We start from the raw sequence: 24,678 nt of genomic DNA on the forward strand, positions 1-24,678 counted from the left end.
TTTCTCTAAGTTTAAGGGTGAATATACAACTAACTTTCCATGTCTAAGTCTGCTCTACATTGTGCATGTATGCATCCATCCACACACAGAGAGACACAGTCTAATTAGGAGGTATGGTACTGCTGATCTGTTTCAACTCCCCATGCATTTTCTTCCCCAGCAGCAACCACAGAGCTTCAGGAGGGCCCCACCAATAACAGCAGAGCTCCTGCTGGCAGCTTGTATCAAGGAGAGGATTTGCAGAACTAGAAGGTCTGTCTCCCTCCAAATTCACCAGAGCTTCTCTCAAATGAGGAGAAGCTTCACATGAAATTCTGCCTGAAGGTCACTCCTGCTGTGCTTTCTTCCTGTTCAGGAGCTCCCGGGCATTCCTACAGTGAAGTCAGCAAAGCTTCCTTACGTGCTCAGCTAACTCCCAAAAGCAAGACCAGAATGTCATCAGGTTTGCACCTTATATAATAAGAGCTCAATAGGTGTTTCCCTTCACACACTTTGCCTGTTAAAAGTACAACACCAGTACAGAAAGTCTACAAAATCCCGCCAATCCCAAGAGAGAAAATAGGAAAGAAAAAAAAAAAAATTATGATGGTGAATTGTGGGCCAAGAAGCTGAAGACTCCAGTTTTGTGGTGCATTGGGTCATATTCCAGTGGGAGAAAGGCCTGTTCAAGCGGGATCGCCTGTATCTCACAGATAGAAGTAGCTAATCTTCTTAGCCAAAGACTAGTTTAAATGCCCTTTTCATTGCTCAGACTAACAATACATGGAAATTGTGCAATGAAGGCAAAACTAGCACAAACTCACTGTGCTGGAACAAACGTGACAAAGAATGTAAAAAAAACCCAACAAAAAACCCTGCAGTTTTTATCAAATGTTTATATGCCCATGCCAGAGCTCTGGGTAACAAGCATGAGGATTTAGAAAATTCAGATATTAACAAGAAGAAATTTGATTCAGTGGCCAGTATAGAAACCTCTGTGATGACTTGCATTACGTAAGTGTTAAAAAACACTGGTTATAACCTGCATATAGTTGTGAAATTCTGTATTAACAAGAATTTTGATGAGTAACAGAGCCAGCTAACAAAGCCTGGTTTCCTACAGATACATGTGTCCTAAGCTTCTACACACATACACACACACACCAGCTCCTACTTCATAACCTTCGGGGCTTCACCCCTCCTCTGCATTTTCTCAGCTTTCTTTCCGCTGCTTTTTTAACTCTCTTCTCAATGCAATCAGTCCCCTTCCCATAAACAGCAGCTGGACAAGGAGCACATGTCATGGCTGGCTCCAAGCTATCTCTGTGCTCACGCTGCAGCCTCTGCTTTGTTCATGTGGATCCCTCTCCTCAGCAGCTCATTTTCACAGAAATGTGTAGAAGCTAATCATCTTTGGGAAATCTTTTGTTAAAAATTGGTTGCAATTGGCCAGAGGTCAGAAATTTTTAGGAGGAACTGACAATGCAATCACATCAGCCTTGTTTCAGAAGGAAACCAAGGACTAGAAACATCATTGATTTTCTTTAACATCAGCAGTCTTTCTGGTAATTCAGAGATGGGATCTTGAACACCTATGGATTTCTGGGATAATAAAACAAATCTCAGGGTAGGCTCTTTAATACTCAACTACATTGAGCTAGAGAACTAAAGGAGTTTTTCCTTTCTAACATGTGAACCTACCGTATATTAATATGGGAAACTTATATTTGCTGGTAGTCCAGCCCACAAAATGAGTAATGCATCATGATTAGGGTATCTATAGTTTTCTTAGAAAACTTTCCTACATGAGATGATGAATCCAAAACAAGGTTTCTCTGTTTTGAATGATGTAATCACTGGATCACTTGTAGCAGTTACCTGCCTAGAAGTCAGCAGTTATGACCAGTTTACATTAAATATGTAGAAAGAGGATATTCCAAGGAAGCAGTAACATTTATACTTTGTTTCTGGCAGAGGCTTATCTTCAGAGTTAAAGGAAATTGTAACAAAGCAGGCTGTAAGAGAATGAAAATGACACAATGAAAGAAAAAGACAAATCTCCAAAATGGAGAAAGAGTTTCACAAATTAAGAGAGATGACCAGTTTGGTCAAAATCCTCATCCTGGTTAAATGTTTATGTTAATATGTCAACCAGGAAAAGTGAGAGGTGACAATGGAAAATAGGAAAAAACAGTAATTTATACAAATTAGATGCTTTTGCCACTGTAAGAAATTCACATGGAGAGGTAAACAGTTGATGGATATCCTGAAATAGAAAAGAAAGACTGAATTGCAAACCATCTTGTCTGTTCTGCACTACCTGGATACTAGCAGAAATGCTTCAGTGTACGAAATAAAAATACATAACTGGCCTTTTGCAATATATTGTAGATACTATTAATGATTCTTCTTCACTCTGTTCAATTGCCTTGAATACACGTTGAAAGGGAATGGGGAAAAGACGAATCCGGAAGAATTTGACATTGAAATATTCCCCCCACAGCACAGTAACTGCCCCGTATTATACCTTCATGCCTTTATGACCCACTGTCAGATGCACAGAATATTATTGGCACTTTTTAACCAATATCCCAAAGGTTCAAACGGATTCCACACCACAGACTGGAGATCAAAGCCGCACATGCAGTGTTCAACCCATGCTCAGACTGTCAGTCAACAAAGTAAGGACTACTGGCACACAGAGATTATTCACGGGGAAGCTTTTCACTTGTTGGATTTCAGAAGCTAAGGAATAGGTGTCTGCATCTGTCCTACTGAGAATGTGTGTTCAGAAAACAGTTTGCAGGTTCTGTCACCTAGCATACCTCAGTGAAACCCCTTAAGGATGATGTAAGTGTTTGCAGGCTAAAACAACTTGCTCTTTCCACAGATACAAAATGCTCCATTAAAAAATCATTAATTTTGTTACAGTAAGAGATAGTTAAATCAGCCAGCAGTTGAAGGCAGCCAATTGAGAACAGAATCTCTCATTCTGCTGCTGATCATAAGTAAATCAAAATTTGTCAAGAAGGGGGAGGAAAAGTGCCTTCTGTTTAGATATGGTACAGAAATAAGGCAAGTCACCTTCAGACTGAGACTCTTCTCAAGCTCTGATAATCATCCGTATTTCACATTGTTGCAGGCCATCAGTGACCTGAATTAACCAGTTAAGTATAAGTCAAAAAGACAGTATCATTAATAACAGCATACAGTAAGGAGAGTAGAGACTGAAGCAGTCTTGCAAAAATTTATTTCCTTTTTTTCCCCTCTCAACACTACTATAATGTTGCCTGAGTAGCAAATGCAACATTATAATTTCCAGCACATTTGTACTCTTTGCCTTTTATTTCGTTGTTTGTTTTGGGAGACTTTTTACTGTAGAGAATGGGGAAGAGGCAGAAAAGAACAATTCCCCCAAAGAGAGGAAAAGCAGTCACCCAGAAACTTGGAATTCAGGGCTAAAAGGCTTTTAGAAAAGTTTTGGAAGCAGTCAGCCTCATGCTGTATTTGCTAAGGAAAGTAATTTTTCTGTTGTTATATTCTGTTACTCTTCTTTTCTTCCCTATTCCTCCCAGTACTCTCAGTATCATCCTGCATTTCTCTTGTGTGGAAGACAGCCATCACTTTGCTCAACCACATGACACCTGTGTAAATCAAATGAAATATTCCTGCTAGGGTTAAGAGCCCTCTTTTCCTGACTGCCTGCACAGGGAAAAAACGAGGGAGTCAGACATCCAAACACATATCCTCTATTCAATAATACGTCAGGTTAGGTTTTGCTTATATGCTATTTTCCCTCTTCTTGATTGCAACATAAAATTACTTCACCATGATCACAAATTCATATAACTATTTATGTGCGTTTGCTGTGATTCCCTGATGTGAAGTTTCAAGTTTTGAGGGAGGACAATCTTGTATTTTATCAGGCTGAATATTATTGCTCCACTTCCAAGAACGACAGATTTCTGTCCATTCCTTCTATTCCAGTTATGCTTTTAATCAAAGATGTTCATGACACTGGATCCAAAGAAGTGGAAGGATTTGTACTCCGTTTCCCCACTATCTTATACATGCTATGTCTGCTGATTTGCAGATACACATATTGCTGTCACCATATGACATAACACTTTCACAAACTGTATTTAGACTGTTTCCATTCCTCCTATACCATCCACTAAGCCTTGCCACACTTCCCAGCCATGCTGTCATTTATGTTCTTCCATCATTCAGTCAATCAATATATAAAAACCTGACACGAAGTGGAGTTATGCCATGTGAGGATTTATCTAGTGCCTGCAGGATACTAAGCCCGAGCAGCAGAGAATCCCTTGATGTACTGATATCATTAATAATGTTTAAGACTTAGTCACAGCTGTAGTGGTTAAATACAAAGAAATAGATGCTGTCTGGTAGCAATGCTTCATATCATTATATAAGTTAAGACATATATTGACAAATTCAGGCATTTAAAAGCAAATAGAAGTTTCCTAATTGCCCTTCCTTATTGACTGAGCAACTGCATTAGCAAATTGATTTTCAGACCTTAGCAGGGAGAACTTGACTGCAAATGAAAAGGATTTAGCACAATGAAATCCAACTCCTTAAAACATCCTACATCATCTGGAAGTTCTATGTGACAAATTCCAAAAAAAACAGAGCTCCAGCCACATACTTCATTGTAGGCCATGAGCTAGGCCATTTTTAAGAGAGAGTGTTAAACGATAGTTTCAAGCTTTCTGTTGCTTTCTCTGTTCTCCCCAGAGATACACTATTATTTTGTTTCCATAGTAGAACTGATGTTTTTCACATCGGAAAAAATCCTGAAGCATAAGAAAAAAAGATCTGATATGACAAGCATTGCAAACAGAGTTAACAAGCTACTTTAATTATCCTCCTAAGATTTCCCCATTTGTACTCTGATCATCGTCTTCTTCACAAACTTAATTATGCCTCATTTGTTCATTCTGCACTAATCTCAGTGAGTATTCCAGGTGGAAAAGAGGAGTCTGTTTGTTACTGAAACCTCAGTATTATATTATTATATTTTTATATATATAATATATATTATATATTATTATTTTATTATTTTCCTATAGAATTTTTTTTATTTTAATAAAAATGATACAAACTTATCTTTGGGCAATATGAATATTGATTAGGAAGCCAGGGCATTTTCACATCTGAAAAGCAAAACTGGCTGGCTACCTTGCATGAACAGCCATCAATCCAAAGATCATCACTGGACAGATGATTGAAGAAATAAAGAAAACCATGCTGTTATCATGTGCATTTTAAAGATTAGTATTAATGAATTCTGATTCCTCAGCAGAGGGAACCTTTCCACAAACTTGACCTTTGAGAAAGTCAGAAAGAAGAACAGCTGGGAATAAATGTGCTTTGTGAGTCAAATACTGAGATACATACCCAGTTACTACTTACAATTTATGCACTTCCAACACTTTTAAATCCAATAGGAATTATTGCATTACGACTGACAGGAGACTGAGTAAAGACCCCACTGTACCATAATTTAAGGCCTGACGAGCAGTTTCCTCTAACTTTGGATAAGTCCTAGATTTGCTCACCTACCATGACTGAACTTCATTTCATTTAGGTTGCTTTTTGAGATACATTAATTTTATTTAATTAATCTATTGAGACACATGACTGCTGCCCCACACTCACAAGCATTTTAAGCACAATGCCAAGCCTTAAAATCTAGTACTATACAGAAGTAGCTGTTCTTCTTTACACATAACTTCACTGACCTTCAAAACTGAGATATATTAATTACACAAAATGTTAAGCTTGAAAAACATTAAATACTAAGTTTCTAAATTTAAAAAAAAGATAGAAATACAAGACAGTCAGCATTTGAATATGTTCCATTCCATGCCTTACCTGAACCAAATTCCATCCCTTTAGAGATTCAGCAATGATAGAAGTAACTGTTGCACATACGCCACCAAAAACCATCAGATGATTAGGTCCATATTTTATTGCATCGTAGAAGGCTTTGAGTCCTTTTGCATTGTCACACTGGAAGAACAAAAAGAGGCAATATTCAATGTCACAAATAACATAATTAACTAAGAAATAAACTACTGGGCAAGAAAAAGATTTGGGGGTTGCACTGATGTAAAAATTGTACAATATATAACATTTTAAGATCCAAACATGAAAAATTGGAGCACTCTGTTCTGGACCCCTAACGTGTTGTAGTACAAGAACAGGAAAACCCCTCCTTACCTCATTCAAAACCCCTTGTCTTCCTTCCAAGCCAAAGCTGCAACATCTGAATTTTGATACCACCATTTGACAAAGAATAAAAAAGCCCCAACAAAATATCGTTGACTGAAACCCTTTCTATATTCAGAGCTACCACTTCCCAAAGCAAAATTTAGAATGTAACACCAGATGTCAGCAGGGCTTCCATAGCTGGAGGAAAGTTTGACACTACTCAAGGTCTCTGTAAAGAAAGTTCTGTCTCTAATGAAGAGTCCTAAGTAACCTCTCCTTAAGGTCCAACCTCAGTATTCTGTGCAAAAATATATAGTAGAGAGCCTGTTACTTAGAAGGACAACACAAAGTCTTCAAAAAATATCAAAAGAATATTCTTTTAAAGTGTTAAGAATTAATTGGTCTGCTCTCATAGCTCACCCTGCTTTGAGCAGAGACTGGACTAAATGACCTTCTGAGGCCCCTTCCAACCTGACTTATTCTGGGCTTCTCTGATAATTAGTTTGATCATTACTTCAGGTGTAAAGAATTTTACCATAACTGACACCAGGACTGAAAACTAAGAAACAAAAAGTGATACTAGTCAGTATTGCAAAAGATATGAATATCAATCCTTGAATAGAGTAGCATCAATCATTCATAATAACTTATGTAGTCATGGCTTAATTCCTGAGCTTGCAGCAGAGTATTAATAAAACATATACCTGAAGTTAAGAATTTGATTCCAAACTGTACTGGAAGCCAGGAGCACCTACAGGCTATAATGGTAGCTACCAGCAGCCACTTCTTTATCTCTCTTTTTGAAACAAAATTTCCTGCCCTCTTTTGCCTCCTCTACAAAGTCTTCCTCAAATATAGTCTTTATAAGAACTATCATACACCATCCTCCAATATTTCATTATGACAATTCAATAAAACAGTTCATTTACTATCAGCATCCAAGTAGTAATTGTATCACATTCTGTTGAGAGAATAAAGATTTTTACTAAGAAGTTTGCAAGCTTATATTAATCTTCTTACTGAATATGCTAAAAGAAAAATTATTCTATTTGCATTCTGTCTGCAAGAATAGAATTATTGCTGCCACTTATTCAAATGGATACAGACTTTTACTGTGTAGACTTTTTTAAATTGCACAATATAGCACAACATTTTCCTTCTTATTAAAGAAAAAACAAAAAAAAACCATTCAGTATGGCAGAGGCTCCCTTGTCAGTTTGATGGATTGGTGGCAAGCTCACATCATGGAGGAATTAAGATTGTGATTACTGGAACAAGCAGCATCCTCCAGTCTTACTCCTTATTCCAAGCACAACTAAAAGGCTCAGCTACTTCTTTAATTTTATGAGCAGCCAAGGACACTAGAGCTTTCAGTATCTGAACTTAACTGATATTTAGCCAAGTCTTTGCCCTCATCCACTTTACCATTTCAACCTGCAGCAACAGAGACTGTTGAATTAGTTTTCATACCAACTTAAAACCAGATAATATAATTATTTTTTTTGCATTGTCATGTGCATTTGCATTTTCAGTGTATCACTGAATAAAAGTTTAAGAATACAAGCCAGATATGAAATAAGGAGGATGTTGATAGTAAAATAACAGTCAGAAGCTGTAGCCCATGAAGTGCTACGTACATAAAAAGCTATGGAGAAATAAAGTTCTATATTCTAAATGATAAAGACCTGCAGTCTGTTATCTGAAGTAAAATTCATACTAAAATTCACCCTTACATCAAAAAACACTGATGCATCTTTTAACTATTATTTGCCTACAAATTTTTTTCACTGCAGTAAAGTAACCTTATGCAGTTAAGGATCCTGTTAGGTCGATTTGCTGAGAAGTCCAGAATTGCTATTATGATAAGGCTTTTTCTTTCTTATTTATTTGATCTTTTCATGTTTATAAAGATACTTGAATGAAAACAACACTTTTTCAATCACACAGTGATCTCTTGGGAAGGTACGCTCAAAGCTTTGTCTCTCCCGAAGTGAAAGGTTCACACTGCCGAGATATATTACTGATCAATCCAAAGTACGCAGAATAACTTGTGGGTTTCTCTTCAATATGATTCAGTTAAAAGCCTACCATGTTTTCATCTTCATACTTTCTTCCTGACTGGTCTCAGCTCTCTCTCTTTTAGGCCACCACAAATAATTACAGGAACTCAGTCTGCTCCTTGAGCAAAACTGCCGAAGTAGTCCAAAGAATGTCTCAGAGAAAGCAAGAGAACTTAACACTGTGGCTGGCCATGACTGGACAGAAATGAAAGGAAAAATGAGAAAGATGGGAGAAAAGAGACTTTCACATTTGTTTAACGTCACATTTCACAGCATACACTGTGTATAACATTCTTCCCTGCAAGCAACAGAACAGTCTGTCACAAGCATTAAAAAATAAACATTCAGATAAAAATAATAGTCCTACCAAGCCAGACAGACAAGCAGTTAGAAAAGGTTTCTTCCTGCCTCTAGTCTGAGGAACGTATCCTTAGCGAGCTCCTGAAGCCCTTTTAACAACTTGATGTTTTCAGAAATCCCAGAAGGCCACCATTGCTGCTCATGATCTTCTATTGCCAAACCCTACATACGTAACCCTAAAAGTGGGCAACCTTGTTGAAAAACAACGAGCACAGACACCACTGAAATTCCCACCATGTAATAACCAAATGAGTTCTTGAATTGTTGTCGCCAAGTGACTACAACTAGGTCCAGGAGCAACGCTATGCATCAATCTAATTACAGTACAACAAAAGACTGCATAAGAACCAAAATCCACATTAAAAAGCAGAGGCTAGAAAGTCCTGGCCACATGTGGATGACAAGAAGCTGACTGGCTTATTAACTGGAGCGTGACTAACAGCAATGAAGGGGAGAGGATCCCTCATAAAAAGTCACAAACTTAAATGATGAAAAATATCACCCGAAGGAGCCAACACTGCTTTTGCTGTATAGTTTTGCTCTTTCACCTAAATTGTCATCAACATCTCTATTTTGCTGAGCTGAACTGCGGCCAGCTCACTTTCAACTCATATATAAAAAGCAGACAGCCATGCTGTGCTGTTGATCTTGACTGCACATTGAAACACTGAGGATGGTTGCAATACCTTTCATTGGAGAAATGTAGTTTTACCATAACTCTAATTTCAAATACATGTGATTTGGTACATGCTACAATTTTCTTCAGAGGAAGGGGCTGAGAACTACTCAACCCAAACACATTAATTGCTGAGCTTAGTCAGCCAAAAGCCAATAATAAGACACATATAAATAGAAAGCATACATATTAATGAAATAATTAAATTAAATGTATCTCTTAACACACTGACTTGATACGCGTTATATAGACAATTCACAAGGAGAAACACCAGCAAATCACCAAGCAAAGGTCTGTGAAGAGTCCTACCTCTCACTGCAACAAAGACTGATTAATATCACAGATGGCACCTGACAAATGTATAGTTTCCATTTCCAAGGAAACAGAACCGCTTGTTTTAATTAAGAAAAATAGCCAGATGAACTGCTGCATAGGAGAGGAGTCAAATGAGTCTGGGGATTGAAGTGTTAACCTTCCTGAACCCTCTTCAAAGCAGAGGCTGGCAAATAAAAACTATCATTCTCCACAAAGAAAGGGATCTGAATGCACAGGGAGGAAGTACTGCCTGAAGCATAAGGGGTCCTCAAGAACAAGAAACCTTTCTGGAGAGAACAGCGCAGCAACCAAATACACAAGCGAGACCTTCTCCAAAGGCCCTCTGCAGCTGAGAGGAGGGATGTCCCATGTGAAGGACACACATCACCTGAAGTCAGGAGAAGCAGCAGAACTGACTTGTGAGGGTTGCTGGCTGCCAGGAAGGCTGTCTGGCAGGCAGTGAGAGAGATATTGGGGTGTGTACTCAAACCCTTGTCGCCATAAGTGTGACACAGTGCAAATCCTTAGTGCACAGAATGGAAATTCATATGGGTTTGATACGTAAAGCTTTGCTGACTCCTGTAACGTTGACAGGTTTCAGTAATTACAGGACTAGCAGAAGAGCACATACTTGTAATTTAACTGATCTCATTAGATTTGCATAGCAATGAGAACTATTGTGAAATGATGCACTGGTCAGATGCATGATTATATTTAGATTTCTAGCTGTTGGATAGCTGTGCCCAGCTGTTTCTCAGTTAGCTATATTCTGGCACAACTCTACTTGTCTAAGTAAAAGTAAACCTGAGGAACAATTCTGGTATCTATTGAGCTACTGACTACTGAGGTTAGAGACCCTTTATGATAAGAGGGAATAACCAACAGCTGTCATCTGCATAATGAAATATGAAACTTTTTCAAGTGATACGAGAGCTTTCAGCAGCACTCTGCACTGAATATCATCGGAAAGAGAAGCAAGTGCTCATAAATATATGATGAAGCTTCCTTGAAGATAGAGAACAGAGGTACGAAGCCTTATTCCTATCCTCTGCAAAACCTTGCTCAGGAACTAACTTCGCATTACATCAGCATGAAAGGAGCTAAGAGATGAGGAACACCAAAATGATTTTTGTCTGATTTTCATTCACTTCTTTAAAGTCATCAAACAATACAGACAATTCAGTGAAGAACATATAGACAACTGTCCTGAGCTACAACAAAGGTCAATCAGGTTAACAGCCAGTGCCTGGGTTTATGGGCAGGGCATGCTTCTCCTGAGGTATCCTCTTTGTTTTTCAGGTATCTGCAGCTTAGGTACTTTCAGAGCCAGCAATTCTATTTTTGCATTTAATTGCCGTAGCTGGATTTTTCCTTCCATGAGTTTGTACAACTGCTCTTGGAACCACCACTTTGATATCCACAACATCCGATAACAATGTAATTATCCAGTGAAAGAAAAAGCACTTCCTTTCATTTGTTCTGAACTTCTTCACACCGTGCAAAGTGGGTGTGAAATGTCTTGCCAGGGGATGTTATGAATGTTAAAAGTTTACAAATACATGAAAAGAAATTGGACTAGTTCATAGATCAAAAAACAATCCCAAACGTCTTAATAGAAAGACGCTGATTTTCTCAGGAACCCCCTGAATCACAGATCATCAGCAGCTAGGACGGTGTTGTGGGGAAGCAGGATTAAATGATTGCCCCGTCCTGCCCTGTCCTACAGATCATCTGTTCCAGGACAATGCTGAGTACTTGCACCAAGTTGTGGTCTGAACCACTGTAGCCATTCCAGTGTTCTATATTTGAAAAACAAAAACAAAAGCAACCCCCTCCAACAACTACATCAAACTGCTGTATCTTACAACTGAGATTAATTCATCCCAAACTGTGGGCTTTTCTATATATGATTTCTCTATCATCTTTTAACTACTAGCAATCAGATTTCATTTTGATTTAGAAGGAATGAACATGGCAGAGGAGAACTTAAACTCTTCAGTGAAATATTTCCCAGTAAATTAACCCTCTCACTTGGACACCTCTTGACACACTTTGAGACTCTACCTAGCAACTTCTTTATCTGATCCTGCCTGCTGTATAGGGAATAGTTCACAGAGTGCTACCGCTAAGGTACTGGTGCTTGGCATCCCATTTAACAGCTTATATTCTGCCTCAGGTGCCACCTGCCTCTTAAGTCACTGACTCCACAGCAAGGGTGACCACTCTTCTGTCGCTTCATTCCCTGAGAGACCGTCTAAACACCTTGTGAAGGCTCAGCTTCTTGCTCAGTGTCATTTTCTTTTCCTTGGTTCACTTGGGAACTGAGTCCACCCAGCAAGATAAACAAAAATTTCCTGTCTCTCCTTGCAAGAGTATATATATTTTCTCCATTTTTTTCCATTTATCCTTTTTATTTATTTATATGACTTATATTTTTTGTCTTGTTACTATTTCTTTGAGTATGTAACATTTACACTGGAGGACTCCAATTTAAGAACTGCAATATGAAATGAAGTTGGAGTGTAGCAAGTAGATAAAACCTGTGTAATCAAAATTGACTTTGCCTAACTTTCCACCATGATTAAATGTGCAGTCATAGCAGAGATCAAATTAACTTCCTCTTTTCACAGTAAACTCCCATTCAGCTCGGACGTTGAAGTCATTTCTCAAAGAAAGTTGAAGCCTTCCTTGATCTGTAATTGTTACACAGAGAGAAGTTCAGAAGATCATCAAGAAACATTTTGCATATTTATGATATGAAGATCACTCCCTTTCATGATTCTGTATTGGGTTTACATGGCAGGGTTTTGGTAGCAGGGGGGCTGCAGGGGTGGCTTCTGTGAGAAGACACCAGGAGCTGCCCCCATATCCAGCAGAGCCAGTTCCAGCCACCACCAAAACAGACCCACCACTGCCCAAAGCCGAGCCCATCAGTGACACTGGTGGAACCTCTGTAGTAACACATTTAAGAAAGAGTGAAAAACACTGCACAGCAGCTGTGAGAGAGGAATGAGAAAAGTGTGAGAGAAACAGTCTGCAGACACCAAGGTCAGTGAAGAAGGAGAGGGAGGAGGTGCTCCAGGCACCTAAGCAGAGATTCCCCTGCAGCCCGTGGTGAAGACCATGGTGATGCAGGTTGTCCCCCTGCAGCTCGTGGAAGACCACAGTGGAGCGGATATCCACCTGCAGCCCATGAAGGACCCCACACCTGAGTAATTTTAGATAGGTCCACTGTATCCTTTTTTTCTGGCTGTACCACTGATGAAATGCAGAAGTTGTTCTAGGGCTGTGCAGTGATGAAATTCATAATTCAGGTAACTCTGGCCAGGACTTCTGTAAGTTGGTGAACATGAGTTCAAAACATTAACATCTCATTCTGGATTGCTAACGGAAAGCTAACATTTGGGCCTTAGAGATTTCCTATTGTGCAATAGGAGCAATTAGTCAGATCCCACGGTATAAATTACTGAGTTCTCCTGGATTATTCTGCAGCTGGACCCATCATCTAACCAGAATCAAATCGGTGTTGATTTAAATATTCCTGGGCCAGAAGGGATTTTATAACATCCGCACTATATTTGCTCACCCACGACATAGAGTCCATTTTATTTAACTCATTCACTTCTGCATCAATCCAATAATATTACACAAGCTAGTTTTACAGATGTTTTCAAGTTACCAGCATTGATTAAAATGGATGAATGTTCACACACACAATGTCATCTTGAATTAGGAATTTTTCCAAATATCTTTAACGCTGCATGTGGACATTCACATTCACAGTTTTATTGCACAGATGTGTAAAAAGCAAAACTCTTAGTACTGTATTGTTTTCTCTGACATCCCAGTGCTCAAACACTTATCAAATATTTTGGTACATTCAGTATCAACAGGGAGACCAACACCTTGCTCACTTCTGCTTCTTCCTCCCTACATAATCTTTACTGCTCCATTGCTATTATGTTATATGGAAATAAGTGGAATTATGGAAAAGCATAAAAGTCCAGAGGAATAGTGTAGTGTAGGAAAAATAATATATTCAAAGATGTTTAGAAAACAAATAACATGTCCTGTTGTTGAGAATAAACTGGCTTACTTTTCTCCAGCTTTTCCAACATTTACCAAAGAAGTTCGACATTACAATGATTTCTAACAAAACAAAAAATTAATTTTAATTATTCAACAAATGAGGAAAATATCTCTGTTCTTTATTTGCATCAAAAGGCTTTTTAAAATTCCCCTAGGAAATCAGTTGTGGTTTTGCATTTAAATAACCTCAAAAGGTGCTAATTGTTTCAGACACTTGAGCCCCAAGATCATTATCACTTAAATTTATTGATGCAAACTACTTACTATTTTGTTGCCTCTCATTCTGAGAGAAAGACATGTGCTGTAGTAGATTTACAAGGCATTTGCCAGTTGCAGCTCAAGTACAAAATTAAGAGCTAAGGGAGATAATTTTGGCAGGCTCAACACACAGTCACTAATATCAATTGTTCAATTTTGTACTTGCCTCATCTTTCTTTTTCTCCCCTTCATTCATTACCATTTCTTATTACACTACCATAAATAGCCTATGCTTTTATACCTCATACCAGATCTAGTCACACTCTGATGGAATACTTCGGTTAGATTTCCTTTCATTCCATTCCCTGTGCTTTTTAGAATATAGGGATGAAGCCACAAAACTGAAAAGATGTGTGTGATCACGTTTAAATATATTTGGTCTTCTTTTCCAGATCTAGAGTATAAGCACTGCAAAAGATATGACTTTCAGCATGAACAATCAAAAATAATAAATCAAAACAGTACAGAAGTACTTCATTCTATATTTAGTAAAATAAATTTTCTGAAACTGCCTTTAAAAAGTTGTTTTACCAATGTTCTCCTTTTCTTATGTCTACTATTGACTACGTACATGGTTTTAATAGGAGGATTGTTTTTTCCCAGGTGTTCTGGTTTTGGCTGAGGTAGAGTTAATTTTCTTCATAGTAGCTAGTGTGGGGCTATGTTTTGGGTTTGTGCTGGAAACAGTGTTGATAACACAGGGATGTTTTCGTTATTGCTGAGCAGTGCTTACACAGAGTCAAGGCCTTTTCTGCCTCTCACCCCATCCTACCAGCGAGTAGGCTGAGGGGGGGGGGGAGGGGGGGGGCACAAGGAATTGGGAGAAGACACAGCCAGGACGGCTGACCCCAACTGACCAAAGGGGTATCCCATACCATATGACATCATGCTCAGCATGTAAAGCTGGGGGAAGAAGAAGGAAGGGGGGGGGACACATTTGGAGTGATGGTGTTTGTCTTCCCAAGGAACCATTACACGTGATGGAGCCCTGCTTTCCTGGAGATGGCTGAACACCTGCCTGCCCATGGGAAGGAGTGAATGAATTCTGTGGTTTGCTTTGCTTGTGTGTGCGGCTTTTGCTTTACCTATTAACCTCTCTCTACCTCAACCCACAAGTTTTCTCACTTTTACTCTTCCAATTCTCTCCTCCATCCCACCAGAAGGGAGGGAGTGAGCAGCTATGTGGTGCTTAATTGTCAGTTGGGGTTAAACCACAATATAAGGGGAAAAAAACAAAACAAAACAACTTTCTTGAGACTTTTCTGGCATGAAATTAAAATAAGACATTTTTCTGAGGGTGAGAAGATATGGAAAAAGAGCTCTTCAGTAGCTTTCCAGTTAAGAGTGTCATGCTGAAATAAAGTCTCCCATAAGTGCCTCGGTCATACGGCAACAGGGCCTGTCTCTCAGTGCGCACAACCACAGAAGCTTCTAAATAAACATTCACTGGGGATGACAAGAGGCACAGATAACTCCGAGGCCCTTCAGAATTGTTCTTATAGCTTCTGAAAGTTGCTTACCTGGAAAACATGAGGAGATCGCTTAAGCTATCACAAGGATGGCTGTAGTGTTCTTGAGAATATATTTGAATTTTAATAAAAGGTCAGAAAGAATCTGGTATTTTTGGAAAATAATATTAAACACTTTTCCTTTAGAGGATGATGCTCTTCATCCTCATCTAAGTGGTAGAAGTAGCTGCCAGCATGGCTTTTTCTGAAGCAATATTTTTAATATTTTTTTTTTTTTTTTTTTTTTTTTTTTTTTAATTTTCATTCCCTAACAAGAATTTTGGAAACACAGACACAGGTCAGAAGAACAATACAACTGACAAAGTAAGAGTTTTAAAAGGGCTTAATGAATTAAGAATAGCAAAAATAAATTTCTTGACGCAAAGGTCAAGAAAATCTGGTGTAATATTCTTCAACACACGTCTATGATTTTTAATTAAAATCTTTCTGTAATGTAAAACAGTTGAACTTTGTCTATAGTGAATAAAACTCTGCTAAGCTAATTTATTTAAGGAGGAATAATGTGTGATCATTTGGATATGCTACCATTTAAGTTAGCCCATAAAATCCAAATGAAATTCATGGTATGTTTTAATTTGGCTTAAACTAACATAGCACCAGACTACAATAATTAACCATTTTATAGAAGTCTCAGGCTGGAAATGGGTAGAGTGCATATCAGCACAGGTAAACATCATACATTTTTTTCCTTTTATGACTGGCAAAAGAGACAGTATGGAGAGAATACAATTTTATTTTAACCACTACCCAGATGGCATGACATTCAGTGTGAGAGTAGGCACAGTGCTTCACAGTCAGCAGGTACCAAAACCCCTCAAAATCCTTGAATCAGTGAGGACCCTTGCTCCCTTTTCCCAAAGACCAGAGTACCTTTTTCCTCCCCCAGGCTGAAAACCAAATTTTGAATGGTGACTTGGGCTTGTCTTAGTTATGCCTGACAGTAGACTTCTCCAGTAGGTGGAATATGCCTGCAAAGGCTACAGCACTCTAAAACTTTCTCCTGATCCCATGGCCCACCATATTTCATGCAGTGCAAATTGTCACAATAAACTCTGTTATTCACAGGAGAACTACACGGTCCAAACAACTTACCATTTCTGGGAACGTTTTCAAAGAGGGACTTTTTAATCAAAAAAAAAAAAAAAAATGCAGCAAATTCTTCTACAAGAAGGGCCAGAAGGAGGATCTGGGGAACTACAGGCCTGTCAGCCTGACCTCGGTGCTAGGGAAGATTATGGAGCGGTTCATCTTAAGGGCGCTTACAAGGCATGTGCAGGACAAGCACGACATCAGGCCCAGCCAGCACGGGTTCATGAAAGGCAGGTCCTGCTTGACCAACCTGATCTCCTTCTATGACCAGGTGACCCACCTAGTGGATGAGGGAAAGGCTGTGGATGTGGTCTGCCTGGACTTCAGTAAGGCCTTTGACACTGTCTCCCACAGCATTCTCCTAGAGAAGCTGGCGGCTCACGGCTTAGACAGGTGGACTCTGCGCTGGGTAAAAGACTGACTGGACGGCTGGGCCCAGAGAGTTGTGGTGAATGGAGTTACATCCAGTTGGCGGCCGGTCATGAGCGGTGTTCCCCAGGGCTCAGTTTTGGGGTCGGTCTTGTTCAATATCTTCATCAATGATCTGGATGAGGGGATTGCAAACTTACTGAAGGTGCACTCAGACGACACCAAGTTGGGCGGGAGTGTTGATCTGCTGGAGGGTAGGAAGGCTCTGCAGAGGGACCTGGACAGGCTGGATCGATGGGCCCAGGCCAATTGTATGAGATTCAACAAGGCCAAGTGCCAGGTCCTGCACTTTGGCCACAACAACCCCATGCAACGCTACAGGCTTGGGGAAGAGTGGCTGGAAAGCTGCCTGTCAGAAAAGGACCTGGGGGTGCTGGTCGACAGCCGGCTGAACATGAGCCGACAGTGTGCCCAGGCGGCCAAGAAGGCCAACAGCATCCTGGCCTGTATCAGAAATAGTGTGGCCAGCAGGAGTAGGGAAGTGATCGTGCCCCTGTACTCGGCACTGGTGAGGCCGCACCTCGAATACTGTGTTCAGTTTTGGGCCCCTCACTACAAGAAGGACGTTGAGGTGCTGGAGCGTGACCAGAGAAGGGCAAGGAAGCTGGTGAAGGGTCTGGAGAACAAGTCCTATGAGGAGCAGTGGAGGGAACTGGGGTGGTTTAGCCTGGAGAAGAGGAGGCTCAGGGGAGACCTTATCGCTCTCTACAACTACCTGAAAGGAGGTTGTAGTGAGGTGGGTGTTGGCCTCTTCACCCATGTAACAAGCAATAGGATGAGAGAAAATGGCCTCAAGTTGTGCCAGGAGAGGTTTAGATTGGACATGAGGAAAAATTTCTTTGCTGAAAGAGTGGTTAAACATTGGAAGAGGCTGCCCAGGGAAGTGGTTGAGTCCCCATCCCTGGAAGTATTTAAAAGCCATGTAGATGAGGTGCTTAGGGACATGGTTTAGTGGGCATGGTGGTGTTGGGTTGACGGTTGGACTCGATGATCTTAGAATCATTAAGGTTGGAAGAGACCTCTATGATTCTAAATTGATCTGCAGCACCTGAGAGACTGAATGTGCTCCTGGGTCAACCTACTGTGACAAATCGTGTCACCATGCGCGACATCATAGAATAGTCTGGGTTGACCTCTAAAGGTCATCCAGTCCAATCCCCTGCCATGGGCAGGCACATCTTCAACTAGATCAGGTTGCTCAGAGCCCCGTCCAGCCTGACCTGGAATGTTGCCAGGGATGGGGCATCCACCACCTCTCTGGGCAACCTGTGCCAGTGTTTCACCACCCCCAGTGTAAAAAATTTCTTCCTTAGATCTAGTGTAAATCTACCCCCCGTTAGTTTAAAGCCATTCCCCCTTGTCCTGTCACAACAGGCCCTGCTAAAGAGTCTGTCACCATCTTTTTTATAAGCCCCCTTGAAGTACTGATAGGCTGCAATAAGGTCTCCCTGAAGCCTCCTCTTCTCTAGGCTGAACAACCCCAACTCTCAGCCTTTCTTCATAGGAGAGGTGCTCCATCCCTCTGATCATTTTCGTGGCCCTCTTCTGGACCCGCTCCAACAGGTCCGTGTCTTTCTTATGCTGAGGGCTCCAGAGCTGGACACAGTACTCCAGGTGGGGTCTCACCAGAGCAGAGCAGAGGGGCAGAATCACCTCCCTCGACCTGCTGGCCACGCTTCTTTGGATGCAGCCCAGGATACAATTGGCCTTCTGGGCTGCAAGCGCACATTGCCAGCTCATGTCCAGCTTTTCACCCACCAGTACCCCCAAGACCTTCTCTGCAGGGCTGCTCTCAATCCCTTCATCCCCCAGCCTGTGTTGATACTGGGGGTTGCCCCGACCCAGGTGCAGGACCTTGCCCTTGGCCTTGTTAAACCTCATCAGGTTCACATGGGCCCACTTCTTGAGCTTGTCCAGGTCCTTCTGGATGGCATCCCATCCCTCAGGCATGTCAGCTGCACCACTCAGCTTGGTGTCATCTGCAAACTTGCTGAGGGTGCACTCAATCCCACTATCAATGTCATTGATGAAGATATTAAACAGTACCGGTCCCAATACGGACCCCTGACGGACACCACTCATCACCAGTCTCCATCTGGACATGGAGCCGTTGTCCACTACCCTCTGGATGTGACCATCCAGCCAATTCCTCACCCACCGGACAGTCCACCCATCAAATCCATACCTCTCCAGTTTAGAGAGAAGGATGTTGTGGGGGACCGTGTCAAAGGCCTTACAGAGGTCCAGACAGACGACATCTGTAGGCCTTCCCATGTCCACTGATGTAGTCACTCTGTCATAGAAGGCCACCAGGTTAGTCAGGCAGGACTTGCCCTTGGTGAAGCCATGCTGGCTGTCTCGAATCACCTCCCTGTCCTCCATGTGCCTTAGCATAGCTTCCAGGAGGATCTGTTCCATGATCTTCCCAGGCACAGAGGTGAGGCTGACTGGCCTGTAGTTCCCCGGGTCTTCCTTTTTTCCCTTTTTAAAAATGGGGGTTATGCTTCCCCTTTTCCAGTCAGTGGGAACTTCACCGGACTGCCACGACTTCTCAAATGTGATCGATAGTGGCTTAGCAACTTCATCCACCCGTTCCTTCAGGACCCGCAGATGGATCTCATTGGGTCCCATGAACTTGTGCACCTTCACGTGCCTTAGATGGTCTTGAACCTGATCTCCTCCCACAGTGGGTGGCTCTTCATTCTCCCAGTCCCCACCTTTGCCTTCTATGGCTTGAGCGGTGAGCCTCGAGCACTTGCCAGTGAAGACCGAGGCAGAAAAGTCATTGAGTACCTCCGCCTTCTCCATATCCCGGGTAACCAGGTCTCCAGTTTCATTTCAGAGAGGGCCCACATTTTCCCTCGTCTTCCTTTTATCCCTGAGGTACCTATAGAATCTTTTCTTGTTGCCCTTGATGTCCCTGGCCAGATCTAATTCTATCAGGGCTTTAGCTTTCCTAACCTGATCCCTGGCTGCTCGGACAATTTCTCTGTATTCCTCCCAGGCTACCTGTTCCTTCCTTCCACCCTCTGTAGGCTTCCTTTTTGTGTTTGAGTTTGTCCAGGAGCTCCTGGTTCATCCATGCAGGCCTCCTGGCGTTTTTGTCAGACTTCCTCTTTGTTGGGATGCATCGCTCCTGAGCTTGAAGGAGGTGATCCTTGAATATTACCCAGCTTTCTTGGGCCCTTCCTCCCTCCAGGGCTTTGTCCCATGGCACTCTACCAAACAGATCCCTGAAGAGGCCAAAGTCTGCTCTCCTGAAGTCCAGGGTAGTGAGCTTGCTGTGCGCCCTCCTCGGTGCCCTGAGGATCTTGAACTCCACCATTTCACTGTCACTGCAGCCCAGGCTGCCCTTGAGATTCACATTCCCCACCAGCCCCTTCCTTGTTGGTGAGAACAAGGTCCAGCATAACACCTCTCCTCGTTGGCTCCTCTACCACTTGGAGAAGGAAGTTATCATCGACACATTCCAGGAACCTCCTGGATTGCTTATGCCTTGCCGTGTTGTCCCTCCAACAGATGTTGGGGTGGTTGAAGTCCCCCATGAGGGCCAGGGCTTGCGCGTGTGAGGCTGCTCCTATCTGCCTATAGAGGGCCTCATCTGCTCGGTCTTCCTGGTCGGGTGGCCTGTAGCAGACCCCCACCGTAATGTCACCTGTCCCTGCCCTACCTTTATTCCTTATCCATAAGCTCTCAGTCAGTTCCTCATCCATCCCCAGGCAGAGCTCCATGCACTCCAGCTGGTCATTGACATAGAGGGCAACACCCCCCTCCTCGTCTTCCCTGCCTGTCCTTCCTAAAGAGCCTGTATCCCTCCATTCTAAGACTCCAATCATAGGAGCCATCCCACCTCGTCTCTGTGATGCCAATAAGGTTGTAGCCCTGCAGGCATGCGCATGTCTCTAATTCCTCTCATTTATTCCCCATGCTACATCATTGTGCCACAATGGTGCACTATCCATTTCCCACACACACAAGTACTTCCCAAGTACAGAACGGGGCAGGAAGTCAGACAGCAACAGAGAGATTCCTAAAGGAAACTGGCAGACTAACACAAACCTGATGTGTCATGGGCTTAGCTGCAACAAAGAGCAGACTCAAAGATGATGCTCAGAGACAAAGGAAAGAAAAGGAGCAGCCCTGGAAGTACAAGGAGATATTGGAATGGAAGTATGTTTAAAAAGGATTCAAACCATGAACTCTACAGGCAGGGTTATCACAGGTATTTCTTCAAGCCTTTTATTTAATAACTTGCTCAACTTAACTTGAGTTTTCCCTATTTAAAGGCTCACCTTGATCTAGTTGGGGTTTATATTCCAGGAAACTAATCAGTAGAGATTAGGAACCACTTCAAAAATGTGGAATGGTGGATCTGTCTGACCTGTAGTCCTGTCACATTCACATGTGGACATTAAGTTTCTCTGGCTCTAAAGCTATGCACGCAAGATACTGCTTCCATGATGCAAATGGCAACATGGTTAACAAAGAGCTGTTCCTTTCCAAGACCAAGACAGGCTAGCAGACTGCCAAATAAATCCTCAACACTCACATTCAACAGCATAATATGGGATTTCTGCAGGCAGAATGACCAATACTCTTCCCCCTTGGAGCACCTACAGAGAATCTTAATTAAGCTTGCCAAGAGCAGGGCATTACTCACCTTGATGTATCAACCCTCGAGGGTTTCCTCCTTATGCTCCAGAAAAAATAGGACATGTGGAACAAAAGTGAAACAGAGTTGGGCTGTATGCAGGTGAAATGCCCACAAAGCGCATAGATCAAACCTGCAGTCAGCCCCAGATCAACCTCCCAGGTGTTTAGAAGTAAATACATTCAGTGCAAGTCTGAAAACTGCAAACAATCCATACTAGAAGCTAAGACCTGCTAGCTTGTCCATCTCAGCCTAATTAGGTCACCCTAATTCTCTTCCTTAGTTACCTAATTTAGTTTGTTAAATGTGGTATATGCTTGTGACACGTTCACAACAAACTCATTTGTTCTTCAACTCCTTGCCGGCTTGCCACCCAAGGTGAACTAGAAGAGCTGTAACCCAGAAAAGAAACTGTTTTGTCTCTGTGTGCGTTACTCTCCTTCATAATAAAATCCCAACATGAACTCCCTCAGACATGTCTCACTGAACTAGTAATTCCTGCTAGTTGTGTATAACCAAACTCTACAGAAATCTCCTTGACATGCACCATGAAGAAGTTCCAAACCACCAAATCCTCTGTCATTTTTCCCGTTACCTTCACACTGTGGTTATATTTGGCACCTCACTGATTGCTGCTATTAGTTTGGCACATAATGCTCTGCTAGGCACTGCTACCCTGTAGGCAAAGCTCATATGCATGAGTAGAATTCATTGCTGTGTAAATTGACTTTCTTGAGAAGTGGAGAATTCTCAGACCAGTTTAGTACCTAGATAGACAAACAGATCAGTTTTTCCATTTGTCTACAAGACCTCCCTGCTTAAAAATCTCAATGATTTTGACAGACTCACTCAGTCCTAACTTGTCCAGAGATTTTAAAAAAAAAAAAAAAAAAAAAACAAAAACCAACCACCATGCAAATACTACTTGAGACAGCCTGCTTTCTAACAGAGCTAAATTGCTTTAAGATTGCGCAGGGAACTGAGCAGATTCTTGACATCCCTTTGCAAAATAAGTACTGACTGTCACCCAGAATTCTAACAGGCTGAAATGGTATAAAACACTAATAGGATGATTTTAATTATTTTGTCAAGCGTGGCTGACACTACGTTGTCAAGTGAAGGAAAAAAAAAAAAAAAGTATTTTGTACAGCTCTGGATCAATTTTATTTCTTACTGTGGCATCACAAAGGTAAAAGAAAAGGTGTGAATGGGTTAAAATTTTCTTGGTTGTTTTTTAGGCAACAAACTGAAGGAAAATGTGCAAGTCCTGACCAGGTGAAATATTAAATTGACAATGACCCTGCCCAGGGAAACCTTTCTTAAAATGAACCAGTGCTCTGAATACCTTAATAGATTTCAAGTGTCTTGCTTAAATACAACACTCAGAGTGCTTCAAGGGGAGGAAAGACATTACTATCATTAAGTCTTCTGGTACAAAGTAGTGGTGCAGAAAAAGAGACCTAAATAGGGTTTCTGTTGGTTACCTGAAACTGCATAAAAATTGACATCTGTGGAAAGTGTTGATGCAGGAAGGAAGAACAACATCTATTTAAAAACAAGTAGCAAGAATGCATGCTAGCAAGCCTGTATTAGGATTTCAAGGTTTTGAGAAAACACAAGAGCAGATACACTCCAGTGCCATAGGCCAGATGGCACGGTAGTGCCAAGAAAAACATTTTCTACTTAGGCTGCAGTCAGAAATTATCACCTGTCTGCTACCCTTCCACAGCCCACTGAGAAGAGTTCATGTGAGTGGTTTCCACTTCAGGTAAAGCAAGTTTGACTGACTACAGCTGATATCGAGTTCAGTTCAAATATAAGCCAGCTGACCTCACACTGAAGAGGATGAAATCTCATATCATCCTTTCTACTTTGACAAATCAGCATGTGTATGTATGCGCGTGTGTTGGTGCACAAATATAGGAGCAGAGGCAGATCGAGGAGGAGGACAACAGCATTGCTGGTTGCCGCAGATCTTCCTGCAGCACTAATTCAACTGCTGTGCTTTGAGGGTGAAAAACAATGCAGTAGTCAAAAGGAGATGCTCTTTTCAACACCCCATATCTCAGCCTCAAGAACATGACAGTTTACCAGCAGACTTCTACATACTAATCATAAAAGAGAAACCCACAAGCAAACAAAAAAAACCCCACCCCACCGATCTCTCCAGCAAATGGAGTTGAAAGCACAAGTCAGCTCGCTGAGCTAAGCAGCATGTGGTGATAAATAACGTCTCAGGTGACAAGTTTGTAAGACTATGGAACAGCCCCTTCCTCAGGCGCAGCGGAGGCTGTATTCCTAGCAACAGTAAAACCAGTGAAACAAACAGGGATAGATTCTCCCACTGCCTTCTACTTACACTGCTAGACGCAAACTGATGGGAGACTGAGTGAGTACTGGCTTCCAGTGCGCTCAAAATGTAGTTTAAGCTACATTACTATACGAGTTGGAAGATAGGAGACTCACGCCCACACCAAAGGAGAAGAGAGACAGGCAAAGAGATGTATTAATCATAAAATGCACAATATTAACATGGATTTGGGTGGCACATGGTGTGTTAGCATGCAAACATGTGCCTGAGTTGGGGGGGGGGGGAAGTGTCATATGTCTCCCCTAACCACAAAAGCTTATTCACTTCTTTAAGCTCAGCTTACCAGAATTTTTCAAATGATACCAGTTAGAAGCAGATATGACAACACACCTACACCTCCAGATTTCAGAAGTCCTCATGCTTTAAATTCACTATGATAACAAAACTCTACTGAGGGAGGGAAAACAGAAAATTTGCCCACTGCTTTCTTCATCCTGTTGTAATCACTTCTGTGAACTTACTTTATTCATAAACTATGAACAGTGATTGTTCAACCGTAAACAAATAACATAATTAATTGAGATCACAATAGAAAGCAAATTTAAAAAAAATTAGACTACAAGAGTTATTTGCAGTGTTACTCAGAGAAATTATTTCTCAAGTTTGTATTTTAACATTCAAATGAACATACA

At 41.4% G+C, this 24,678-nt stretch overlaps 1 protein-coding gene across 2 annotated transcripts in view; it reads right to left on the reverse strand.

Moving 5' to 3' along the window:
* The window catches only part of GABBR2 (gamma-aminobutyric acid type B receptor subunit 2), a 510,446-nt gene that overhangs the window by 396,839 nt on the left and 88,929 nt on the right, over positions 1-24,678 (reverse strand). For both annotated transcript variants that reach the window (XM_076330187.1, XM_076330188.1), the window contains exon 2: positions 5,881-6,018. In XM_076330187.1, the coding sequence (XP_076186302.1) occupies positions 5,881-6,018 (138 nt within the window). The remainder of the gene's footprint in view (positions 1-5,880; positions 6,019-24,678) is intronic.

Source organism: Aptenodytes patagonicus, chromosome 2 (assembly GCF_965638725.1).
Source record: "Aptenodytes patagonicus chromosome 2, bAptPat1.pri.cur, whole genome shotgun sequence".
NCBI lineage: Eukaryota > Metazoa > Chordata > Aves > Sphenisciformes > Spheniscidae > Aptenodytes > Aptenodytes patagonicus.